The following is a 13,300-nucleotide window of genomic DNA, read 5'->3' on the forward strand; positions in this document are numbered from 1 at the left end:
CATTTAGATATTGTTTTTTTCTATAAAAGTCTAAAGTCTAAGACATTCATGCATACGTGCGATAAAAAACGAATAAAAATCAAATTTGAAGACAGATTTATCTATACATACTTTTTTAGGTTATTATTTGCTTATTTTTTTAGTTTTTATTTGTAGATTTTAGTAATGTTCAACGCTTAAGTCTAAAAACTCATTAAGTCAAGGTTCTCAAGGTCATTGTGTTAATTGTGCAGTTTTTAATCATCAGGACACAAACACAAACAATTCTAAACGTTTTAAACACATGATTGAAGTGTTGCAAATAAGTGAGTTTTAAAATAGTGCATAATTGAGGTTATGATTGAATTTAAGTGAAAATTTTATTCAGAATAACTTTTTTTTTTCGCTTTTGTGGTTAGTAATCGCATTTATTCGTTGTAATCTCGTTGGGATCTCATTAATAATTCACGCCGCTATTTAAGTTCTCCGCCATTAAGTAATTAAAACCGGCGAGCGTAGAAATAGAAATAGAAATGGCGGTCATAATGTTTTCTAACGGATGACACATGACAACAGTGAGTGGTAGTTAATCATCTATTGTTCAACGAAATCACAATCATCCATTTTGTTTTGTTTGTTTATTTGATTCGGTTGCATATCATCAAAATGCACTAAAAGTTATTTTTGTTGATTTGGTTGCCTAGAGTGCTTTTAAGTGCAGTCATTTTAATAATGAAATACATCTCAATTGAAATTGATTTTGTTGTTTATTTTTCTTTGATGGCAGACCATGGATATTAAACATTCATCGTTCGGGTATACAATTGACGTAATGATAACCGCAGATGAATATTTTATCAATACAACCTGATTTTTAAAGAATTTTTATAACACACTCAATGACCAAGCCAAGAAGTGCTATTTATTACCATGAAAAGGCTGTACGTGTTTGCAATGTGTATTTGGCTGCCTAACGTATAAATTTCAATGAGTTTAGATCCAGCGGAAGCTCGACCGAATGAAAAGTCATACGTTTTCAGACGTACCGCGTTAGTTAACATTTCGCCCGCATGGCTGCTATTAGATGAATGTATTGGAAGTTATATTGAAACTCTAGCGGAATTTAAATGAACGAATAAAAATATATTCTCGAAAATATTTATAGAAGAAATAATCTTATCGAATCTATTGATTTATTCACGATGAGTACTCCACTTGTGTAGAGGATAGAAAACTATTTCAAACATTCGTTCGATGTGACCCCGATAATTTTCTCCGCGGGCTCGCCGGTATTCCCAAACCGCACGACATGCACATACAAAATTCAGTGCGCCCCCGCTGTTCTCACCGCACCAAGGGGGTTGAATTATTATTATGGTTATTACCATTGCTCAGCAGTCTACTTCCACTGAGGGTGCACCCAGAGTTGGAGTGCGACCAACTACCGACACTAAAATGGGCGTAAATAGATTATAATAGAGTAAAATTGAGGTTATGCGATGTGTAATGTCAATAAATGTGTGAACTTTTAAGTTTGCGTATGTCTGGTTGCCTATATAAGCTTTTCTGAATAAAATTCTCATCTTTCACGCGTGTTATTGAATAATTTATCGTAGGTTATTTAGAATAATGTAAACAGTGTGTTCATTAGTTAATTAGTAAATGAATGACACACATATTAATAGTGGTACACGTAGAAAGACAAGAAGTAGAAGTAGAAGGATCATATAGATGAAATCGACTATTTCATTCAACGCTATATTTACGCTGACAGAAGAAGTGAGGTTAGGTTACAGGTTGAAGGTTAATCAGTGTATATATACATAGAGTGAGGTTAAATATTTCACACACAGTGCATGTTTTGGTTTTACGATATACAAGATGGTGGTTAGTGTAGTCAACCGCGAAAGCTCGCGCGTTTTACGCGTCATATACTTTTAAGCGAGCTTTTGAAAGCTTTTTTTCGCTGTTGGAGAGGTTATGTAATGTGTTATGTACATTCAGTTAATGTAAATGAAGAAAAATTATTTAAAAACTAAAAATTTTAAAGATGGCCGGTGTTAATGGATGATTTCCGGTTATTTTTTGAATGTGACGCGTTTTTTTTTGGCTTACCGGAGCGTTTAGACATGGGCATGTACAATGATGTGGCGAGCGTAACGATTCCCTAGACACCGAGCGCATGATTTTTAGCGACGCCGCCGGCGCCTGCGACGACGTGCGCCGCTCCAGCAGGCCCCTCGGCGACGAGTGCGAGCCGAGCTGGAACGCATTCGACGAGCTGCGGTTGCGCGTCGGATGGTTCGCCGGCAGGCTCTGTTTGCATCCTTTCGGATCTAGCCTATTAATTCCGAGAGATCGATCCAAGCACACACACCGTCGGCACCGTCGTCCGAAAACAAACAGAAAAGAAAACACACTGCATTAGAGATCGGAGATGAGAGGGCCACTACTGGGTTGTTGTTGCTTTTTTTCGTTTGTAGGTGGAGCTGTGTGCATCGTGTGTGAGGGGAAAATAAACAACTTCCGGTCAGTATGTTTTTCAATTAAAAAATGCTGAAAGCTCGAAAGTTCCATTGAATAGAATTTTTGTTTCTGCTATGCTTTTATATCAATGCAACTATTTTGTAAATAGAAAATTTTTTTGAAAAAAAAGCTCAAAGATGAATTAAAACCTGTAAAAATAAGCAAAAATTAATTAAAAGTTAGGTTATTAAATAGTTAGTGCAAGGAATGCGCAAAAAATAATTTTTTGTTTGATTTTTGTTAATTTCGGTAATTTTTTGCAAAAAATTAGAAAAAAAATTGCAAAAAACTCAAAAACTCGCCGTAAAAAGACAAAAAATATTGTATATAGTTGAAAATATAACTGACATATTAAAAACTATTTCAAAAACAATATTTTCATCGATAAAACTTTCAAAATCTCAAAAATAACCTCAAAATTCCCAAAATTTTGCAAAAATTTGAATTTTTTCCCAAAAAAATTAGAAAAAAACTAAAAATTTATCAATAACTTTATGCAAATAACCAAAAATAAATTGAGATCAAATAAAAACGTGTCCATCTCCTTAAAACTTGTTTAAAAGCTTATGTTTCCACTAAAATAAGCTCGAAAAAAAGCTCCCAAGATGAAAGCGCGGCCTCCTAAAGGTAGCAAAAGGGTTGAAAAGCACTAAATACGCTTTGATAAACGTTAAAGCAGTTGAGTCGAATATTGAACGCGCACAAAAAGAGATAAAACGATAGCGGCGAGCGTTTAAAGCTCTTCGCGTGCTTTGCGCGAAAGAAAGTATCCGAGTAGAAAATGCCGAGCGAAAACGCCAGCAGGTAAGAACACTGCGGAAGACATTTATCGATGCGCGCTGATGTCTATTATTCACAAGAGGCACAAAGTGAAGTGAAATGGTGGATGGGCAAGCACCCACTTATGTTCACTATTTCAGCGTCGCGCGTTAATTGCTAGTGCACGCACGATTCCAATTAAAGGAATACCATCACTTCAACATCCATTTTCGTCCTTTCGTCCTTTTTACTTGGGCGCCGCTCGTAATTCTAACGAGAGCACTGTGTGCACCTTAATGAAATATTCACATGCGAAAACCCACTAACGAAAACAGTCAAGTTAATTAGGTTTTCTGGAAGTGCTAGCAGCTACCATATTTGCAGTGTGTAATATTTAGTATTCGCTTTAAAGTTAAGAGCTTTTGTTGGTTTAGAGTAAATCGTTGTGTTTGCCAAAAATGGTTTTTGTTACAGACACTTGTAGGATGTGTTTTCTTATTATGAGAAGTTTTTTGTAGCTTCACTGTTGCAGTAAGTAATAGTTTAAATGCACATTGGAGGTTTTTGTATGTTTGTTTTGCTTTCACGTGAAAACCATTTGACTAATTTTGATAAATTTTGGTATGAAGATACTTTTGGTCATGGAAAAAGAGATAGGCTACTTTTTACTCCAAAAATTATTCTCAAAGGGTGTAAAATAAGGGATGAAAGTTGATATTGAAATTTTTTCATAATTATACTTATATAATTCATATCCAGATGGCGCTAGGGTGTGTTATTACTATTTCTAATGTTTTTAAATTAAAATTTTCAATATTATTGACGATTTTGTCTTAAAATTGTTGCAAGAAAACATAAAAAATGTTTAATAAATTTGTGCTTAATTTAAGATGTTGCGTGTGTATGTTAATTATGATTGTGTGTGTTTGAGGAATAGATCAATTACTCGCACATTACGCTGAAGCCATAAGTCGTCGTCCGATCGCCGTCCGATCAAATTATGCACGGCGCATACATTACATCACGCATTCCATCGACTAATGAGTCATTGATATCAATATCCGTTTTAATATAATTAATTACCGAATCGATACTATTGTATATGCGCCAAAACGGAAAAAATATAATATATGCAACCCAATATACAAATATTAAAAGTAAAATGTAATGTTGGTTGCCTACAAAACTTAATTTTCAAGAAAATATAGTAAAATTATTTTCTCGTCTTCCGGTTTCTTCCCGGTGTTAAATTTAAAGAATAAATATATTTTTTGTTTTCCGCATTTCCGGTTTACCTTAATCAAACATTAATTTGTTTTATTTTACATTTTAAAATTAATTTAAATGTTTGATTCTTCATTCGACATACACTTAAGAAAAAATAATTTTATTATCTGCAACCCAACATACATTAATCGTAATACTGGTTGCCTATAGTCTATAAACTATACACCTTATCTTAAATATTGTAATCCGATTGTAGTTTAATGTATTTAAGTATATTTTCTGATATCTTGCTTTCACCAGCCTCGAAATTTAATTAGCATCAATTTGCCGCTGGAATTATTTTCGTTTTTCGCCGCACACAAAGTGTACAAATTGTATAAAGTATACACAAAACATGCCGGCGTCCGTCGGCGATGGAAAGAAGCGATTCCGCAATTTCAGGCGCGCGCGACTCCTAACTCGATTTCCTGCGGTCTGCGGCGCTGCATATTTTCCGTTATTTTCGCCATTAAGGATACGAATACGCCGACGAAGAAAATGCACGACGAGTTTTTAAGACTTTCCAGTGTTCGTGAACGCGGCGAGCACTTTAAGAGCATGCGCAAGTTGAGAAAATGCGTCGATAAGCATTCACGTCCTGTGTGAGAACAAGCGGAGGCACAGGAAAGGGAAAAGGACTCAAAACAGGATACACATGCTAAGCACAGGTGAAGGGTTGAAAGTTGAGAGTAGGTCACGACTTTCATTCATTTATATATGTGTTATTTATGTTTGTTATCGTTGATTTAATTTTTTAAGGATAATTTGCTTAATTTTCACGTAAAATGCCAAAAAATATTTTTTTCCTTATTTTTTTTTGTTACCGCAACCTTCGTCAATTGCACACGTGCATATGTCACTAGCAATCTCTATTTTCCGCTTTTCCGGATTCACGTTTTGCCGCCATCTCTTTGTTCTCTCCTTTCACCCGCCGCATTATAGAATTAAACCGGCCTGAAATAACTGACCGGCTAAATCCCACCGGAGTTAACCCGCAGCTCATGGCGAGATTAGCAAAAAAACGCTTGGATTGCATGCGAAAACCGGAAAACGTTCAGCTGCATATTTCTCCATTCTACGCGTTATACGTTCGCCTTTTGTTTGCAGAAAATGAAATATTGGCGATGGGAAAATTATGCACTGAATAATACACCGTACCTACATCAGTTATTTCCGGTTTGGTGAGCAGCGTCCAACTTTGTTTTTCCGCTCGATTAGCTTTATTTTGATGCGATGCATAATTTTGTGCTTTTGATGGTCGAACGCATCGTGAACGCCTACGTTTTCAATTAACGGACAAATTAATAACTTTGGCCGGAAATATAATTTAGGGTACAGAATGACGAGTAATTGTTTTCCGACGCATTAAACGAAATTAATTTTACTTGATGCGCACGGACGATAACGATGTTATGTAATTAAGATGTTGAAGCATATTAAAGATGATGAGCAAACCGGAAAACCGGAAAACCGGAAAATAAAACAAAAATATTATAAATTTGTTTAAAATAATAAAATATAACTAATAAAACAAAAAAAATTAAATTTTGTGTGAGTGGATTTTAGTTTTCCGTTATGTGCGCCAGTATGTTACTAGGCCGAGCGGAAAAGTGAAATATTAAAGCTGAAAATCAATTGTTCATCAATTCGAAATGAGGCACCGACCTCTGGAAAACTAATAAATAGCCAGCCGGAATAAATAATAAACAAGACCTTGGGCCGTACACCTTTTACGCCACCCACCACCGGAAAGCACATCAATCGTGCTTTTCTTACTCTTGAAACACTATCTACACAAACAAGGTTATAATAATTACTTTTAACAATGTTTAACTTTTAAAATATTTATAAAAAATAAAAAATATTCTACTTCCGGTTTCGTAAAATGAAAAAAAAAGTTTTACTTTAAATTTTTAAATAAAAAATTCTATAAAGAAAATTTGTAGTTTTCTGTATGTTGTAAATTTCATTTCCGGTTTTCCGGTTTATATGTTTTTGCGGGAAAAGCACTAAAAGTGATAAGGATATAAAATATGTGAAAATATTGAATGATTTTTGTAAATGGCTGGGTGTGTCATGAATTACACGTGGCACAATGCACATTGCACATGTGTTAACTTGACGCATGGCGTCAGATTGCAACGAAGCCACAACCACTGCCTGGCTTGCACTACACTGGCAGGAAAACTCGCCGCCAGGAAAAAACATCTCGATCGAATCTGAAACTCCATTTCCCATTCCGCGCGATACTCCATCAATGTCACAGCGTAACCACGCGCAAGATAGCGCTGGTTCTTGTTGTAGGTGGCGCTGCAGTCATCGCACGACCCAAAATCATTTCCGAAAAACTTTTACTGCACGTCACCTTATGCGTAAACTTTGTCAAAGAATAAAATATTACATTTTCTCGTCGTTGGTGTGTCAATCTTCATCGTGTATGTGTTTTTGTTTTTTTTTTTTTTTTGATAGGGGTTGAAATGGTTGTACCTGCAGTGCAGCTCTATGTCCGGCACGGACCGGGTGCTGTTCTCCTCGAGGCACACAGATCCCTCCTCATCGCTGTCGGAGAAGACGGAGAGTTGCGGATGGGGGCTGGAGACGAGAAAGGTGGTGCATTCCTGTCGCATAAGCACCGGTTTGGAGCAGTTCGAGGGCGATGGGGAGCTCGTCAGCGGCGGTCCTACAAGCAGGCTGGCGGTCTCGTCCTGACTACTCATATCTTTACGGCGTGCGCCCCCCTCCCTCTTCTATCGTCTGCCTGACTCTGCAACAAAAACACATGCAACTGTAATGTAATGTAATATTGGTTGCCTACATAAAAGTATTAAACTCGAAACAACGTTAAAAGCTACAAACTCATACTAGTTGCGATTTGAACACAACACGCGTGTTGTAAAGTTAAAACCGGCTACGTGCGCGGACATTTAAATTTTCTCATTATCCAGCGCGACAGACAGCCGTAAAAGTTGGCGTCGAACGTGCGTACATATTTTACAATTTTATTTATTCACGCTTCACGCGGCGAGCGCTCGAGCTTATTATCAGGTTAACCGGTTAACGTAAACACCGCGTAATTACAAAACGAGCTTTTAAAATTTTGTTTTCCTGCAAAAACTCAGAAAATTTTACAGAAAATTTAAATTTAAAATTACAGAAACCTGTAATGCAGTTTTATATACGAGTAGAACAATGTGTGTTACGCACGTAGAAAATGTAGACTATCGTCACGGTACGAAATCAATAAATCGATTGCCGAGCACAACACAAATTTAGAAATATGAAGTTGTTTCTACTCGTAGATACTTGCGGTGGCGTGTTTACAAAGAGAGCAGCATGTAAGGTGGAATGCGTCCGCCGCCATCTCGTTAGAAATACACGCGCAGCGCAATCGATGTGCGTAATTAATATTTCATGTAATTAATGAGTGCGTCCGCCGGGTATTGTTCACACAAACACACACAAACACACATATACACACTGCGCTCATTTTTGTCATGACGGCGTGTCATTAATTAGTGCCAATTAGTGACTAACATTTTCGAAAGCTTAAATAGGCAACCCAAACTACAAAGTGCATCATATATAGTCTATCTCGACGCATGGAAGCAAAATCAGAGGAAAACAAATATTTAAAATTTCATTTTGATTAATACTCGAGCTGACAGCGACGGAAATCCGCGGATTATTCGAGGATATTGAGCGGCGATTATTTATTCATTTGTATTGTGAATTTTTTCTCCATTGGAGATTTATGAAAACGAGTATTGAATACTCATATATTCAACGTTTAATAAACTTGAATTCCCAGCGCAGGGCGTTGAAATAACCAGTGAATCGTTAGCGTTTGTGTTAATTTTGTATAAACTATGTGAGTGCACCTGTTTTTAATTACACCCCATGGAACTAAACACCAATGCGACAAACAATTATTTATTCATGACATTTTGCAGACGTTTTGCAGATATTAACAAAATTTCCGTCATATTTTTATTGTTTTCCCTAAAATTCCTAAACTTTACCCTAATTTATATTTCACATTGTTCCGAGCGTTGATTAATAGTCAGAAGGGTAATAATCGTTGACCTATTGAGCAGCAAGTGCAACGCTTGCGCTCGTAAACTTTACACCAGCGCCATCTATGACTGCATAACTCAACTCACTATAACTCGATCGTTAACATGCATTAATGACATTTTGAGGTTATGCAATCACAAACTACAAACTATTTTACGTTATAAGTGTAAAAATTGTTTGAAATTTTTGTAGAAAGTTTGATGTGACGATAATAACTCTCGAGTTGCGAGGTGAAGTTCTCCAGGGTAGTTTTAATGAACTGCGGTGGTTCGTTTGTCTCATTTCGACGTTCGCAATGCGCAAAACTCGCCGAAAGTTTCGCAGATATTGGAAAAGTTTGCGTTATCATCGGTGGAGGTGCCGGTGACGACGCGTCGTGCGCCACCTCCTCGGTTAATCTAGTTTTTGCGTGGCCCGCGAGCTTTCGGTCTTATCATCGACGAAAATGAGTTATAAACTTTGTTCCACATTCGGCACGACACGACAGGACACGATAACTTAATTTGATCATGAAATTACGGTGTATCTTAAATAATAATGAAACAACCCTTAAAAGCCACCCTTAGAAACATCCTTTAAATTTTATTTTATAAAAAATTAAAAATTATATGTTTTTTTTGTAAATCCCTACGAATATTATAAATGCGAAAGTCCTGATGTTTGTTACACTTTCACGCATAAACTACTTAACCGATCATCATGAAAAATTGTACACATATTCTTAGGGGTCCCCGAATGGTTATAGGCTACTTTTTATTTAATAAAAAAAAATATTTTTTAAATAAAATAAAGAAATTGTTTAGCCAATAATACCTCTGCATCTGGCTATTTGACTACTTTAACGCCATCTAGCATTCCAGCAATGAAGCTCAAACCTAAGTACTATAGTACCATCACACTGTATTATCACACTGTATTACCGACAGCTCCGTCAACATCAAATCCAATTGACTACACTATGGAGACTGTACACTATACTTCCATAGACTATACTTTCAGCCATTTTAAACTTCCCGCCATTCTACTTCATTGTTACTTCTTCTGTGACTACAGACGCGTACGGAAGCAACTTCATTATTTTAGATATTCGCGAGCGAAGCCAAGGGTTAAAGCTAGTATCTTCATAAAATAGGTTATGTTCAATATTTTTATTATTTCTGAGAGTTTTTTGAGCTTTTTTCCTTATTTTTCCTTTAAAAAAATTAAGAAATATATTTTTTGTAACTATAACCATAAAATAGGTTATGTTATAATTTTTTAATTATTTTTGTGAGTTTTTTTTAGTTTTTTTTGGCTTTTTTTCTAATTTTTCTTTAAAAAATTAAAAATTATATTTTTTGGAACTAAAACTATAAAATAGGTTATGTTATAATTTTTTATTACTTAAGTGAGCTTTTTGAACTTTTATCCTGAGCTTTTAATAGCAATTAAACAAAAAAGTGCTCGCGCAATTAATCGACGAAGCCAAGCATTCCATTTTTTACGCCGTGAGCTTTTGTGCGAGACGCCGGATAAAAACTAATCAAAAGCTGCACGAAGTGAATAAAGTTGGCGCCGCAGCCGTGCCTTCGATCGCTGCTTCATTTGTCCGCAGCAGGATGTTGTGCGCTAATCGCTAATTCACCTCGGCAACGTTTTACTGGTTGCCAACGTTGCCCGGAGAGCTTTCACCTTGCACCAGCTACTCTTTCGCTTTTCTCTCACAACGCGTAAGATAATTTTCGCCAACATTGGCGATTTTGAGAGTTTGAGCTTTTCAACTTGATAAATCGATGCGTTGATAGCAGAAAGTTAACAATTTCATAATTCCACAATAATCTGATTTCCCCTAACGCATCAAAACACTCTATTACTTAAAATTAATTTCTAAAAAGACGATAGATGGCAGTAGTGGTGATTTTCTTTCATCTGCCTCAAATTAATTTAGATGTTTTGTTTTCTTGCACGCCAGAGAAATAATTAAGACCTTCTGCTGGAGTTTTAATGAAGATAAATATTTATCGAGGACGAAAATAAATCCACGCCGAAAATTAATTACGTGCAGGGCGCGCCGCGGACTGCCGAGCACTAAAATGCTAATTATTCCAAGTACACAAAAATTCTTCCCCTACGTCTAGACGGGGATGATTTATAAATATGCATACACGGTGTATTTCCACCTTTGGACAGGTAAATAAAGTAAAATAAGGTAAAACAAAGTGAAACAAATTTTAACAAAGCACAACGATGTCATGGAAGTGAGCTTTCGTGTAGTTTGCACTTAGTTTTATGAGTTTTTTAATCTATTCATTAATTAAATTACTTTAAACAGCATTTTTCGTGTTAAAATCTTTTTTTTTTCAAATGAATCAAAGCTTTTATATTATTCACGGTTTACGCTTCACTGGAAGAAAATATTGATTAATCGAGTCTGTCTGTCTGTCGGTCTGGCGAGTCAAGTTTTTATCCCCGCATTCACCCCCGCCCCCCAACCGCATCCCTTAAAATTGACTGTGTATCATTTCCATTTATCGGCGTCGGCGATTGTGTTTACATTCGTTTGACTGCTTTGTTCTAATTTGAAATATTCATTGTCCTACTTTGGTCTAGTCCATTGCAATGCTATCAATAACTCACCCCTATTTTTTTTATTTGCAGATTTATAAGCGTTGGATGAGAAAATGTAATGAAAGAAAAATATTGTAGTGGTGGTTTTATAACCGCCGAAATCTAGAGCATAATCCATCGATTAGCGCGGTAACAAATGTGCTTGTTTACTTCCACCCCTTCATATATCAACGTATTACTACCCCATTAAAGACAGTGTAATAAAGTAATAAAGATAAGAAGTTTTGTGGTTGGAATAAAAGCAAAATAATTTTTTTTTTTGGAAAAAAAAGTATTTTAGTCACGGCCGTGACTAAAGTTCTCTTTTTTAGCTAGTTGATTCTTGAAAAAATTTTCAACCCCTAAATTTTATGTGTAAATATTTAAAGATGTCATGAGTTGTTTGGAAGCTTTGAGTTAAGGGTGAGTTGAGTGTAGAGGGTAGGGTGGAGTTAAAGTGGCTGGAATTTATTAACCGAGAGCACTTTTCGGTGTCATGCCACGTCCGATGGCATCAATTTTGCATGCTGCAACATTTCCACCCTGTTAAAGTCAAAAGATTTGAGGTACTTTTTATAAATCACAAAATTCAAACATAAAATAATAGTATTTTAAGTATTAAGTGATTAAAAAAGAGTTTTTGCTCCACCCCGTGACTAAAACTCGTGATTAAAGTTCTTTAGTCACAACTTTGGCTGTCCGTGTTTAAAGTAATACTTTTATGTCTAAAAACAATAAGAATTTGCTTCAAAAGTGAAAAGTTATGCAACCAACTATACTCATACATAACCCCTCCTTTAAGATGCGGAATGAATAGCGGATGAAATGTAAAATCTGTCAAACCTACATCGCAAGCATTCAAACGCAGCGACCTCATGATACGCGATATCGATTCCGATCGAAATTCAATTATCCGGAACGCCGGAATGCTGGCGCACGCCAAAGCCAGGTGTTTCTGAAAATTGTTGGGAACGTGAAGCGCGCGCTCGTTTCCAACCTGAACCATGAACAGCGAACACTGAACAGTGAACATGCACCCTCAAATCATAATCGTGATCGTGATCGCCATCAGTAAATTTCGGAAATTGTGTGCGCCTCTATTGTGGGCACTAAAATGTGTCGTTATTTTAATGGACTAGAGGGAAATTACTGATTTACCTGATTTAATAGGCTAAAGTAGTGGTAATGACATAAAAATCAAAGCGGTTTGATTTGGTGACAAAATAAATGGGGATTTATTTTGGTTTTTGATTAATTACTCGGAGAGTAATCAAGATACAAGCGTGATTCTTTCAGGAATCTATTCAGAGATAAATTTTGATTGATGTTGATAATAAATTTGATTGAAAACAGATTTTAATCAGCTGTTATTTAGTAATTTCTAGGAATTTATGGATATTTATGGATGCTTTTGTACTTAAATTTTAATTATCTATAATTTCATGTTTAACCATGTGATAATTTAGTTTTGCGCATTGTGTTATCAACAATTTTATTGGGAATAACAATATACAACAATTATTAAATAGGCTAAAGTAGTGGTAATGTCATAAAAATCAAAGCGTTTTGATTTGGTGACAAAATGAATAGGGATTTATTTTGGTTTTTGATTAATTACTCGGAGAGTAATCAAGATACAAGCGTGATTCTTTTGGGAATCTATTCAGAGATAAATTTTGATTGATGTTGTAAATAAATTTTATTGAAAACTGATTTTAATCAGCTGTTATTTAGTAATTTATAGCGATTTATGAATATTTATGGATGTTTATGTACTTAAATTTTAATTGTGTGTAATTTCATGTTTAACCATGTGATAATTTAGTTTTGCGCATTGTGTTATCAACAATTTTATTGGGAATAACTGTAAATAGCTATTATTTAATAGATTTCGATTAATAATTAATAAATTTTACGCTTTGCATAACAACTGCAAATTTATTGAACTTTTAATCTAAAAATTTCGAAAAAAAAAGGTTTTTGTTTATATTCTATCGTAATTTACAAAATATTGACAATAAAAACATTATTTTTATGCAAATCAATGTATTTTTAAATTTTTAACTAAAAAACAATATTTAAATCTTTGTATTTGTATTTATGTTCCATA

The 13,300-nt window shown here is 35.3% G+C and overlaps 1 protein-coding gene across 6 annotated transcripts in view; it reads right to left on the minus strand.

Moving 5' to 3' along the window:
* SK (small conductance calcium-activated potassium channel) overlaps positions 1-13,300 on the minus strand; it is a 37,951-nt gene that overhangs the window by 9,916 nt on the left and 14,735 nt on the right. For all 6 annotated transcript variants that reach the window (XM_065309894.1, XM_065309893.1, XM_065309891.1 and 3 more), the window contains exons 2-3: positions 7,018-7,294; positions 2,095-2,320 (exon numbers count right to left, since the gene is read on the minus strand). In XM_065309894.1, the coding sequence (XP_065165966.1) occupies positions 2,095-2,320; positions 7,018-7,247 (456 nt within the window). In that variant the 5' untranslated portion in view covers positions 7,248-7,294. The remainder of the gene's footprint in view (positions 1-2,094; positions 2,321-7,017; positions 7,295-13,300) is intronic.

This window comes from Atheta coriaria, unplaced genomic scaffold (assembly GCF_025399875.1).
Source record: "Atheta coriaria isolate IRGN ID8LTWV9N9 unplaced genomic scaffold, Caltech_Dcor_3.1 hic_scaffold_8_pilon, whole genome shotgun sequence".
Taxonomy (NCBI): Eukaryota; Metazoa; Arthropoda; class Insecta; order Coleoptera; family Staphylinidae; genus Dalotia; species Dalotia coriaria.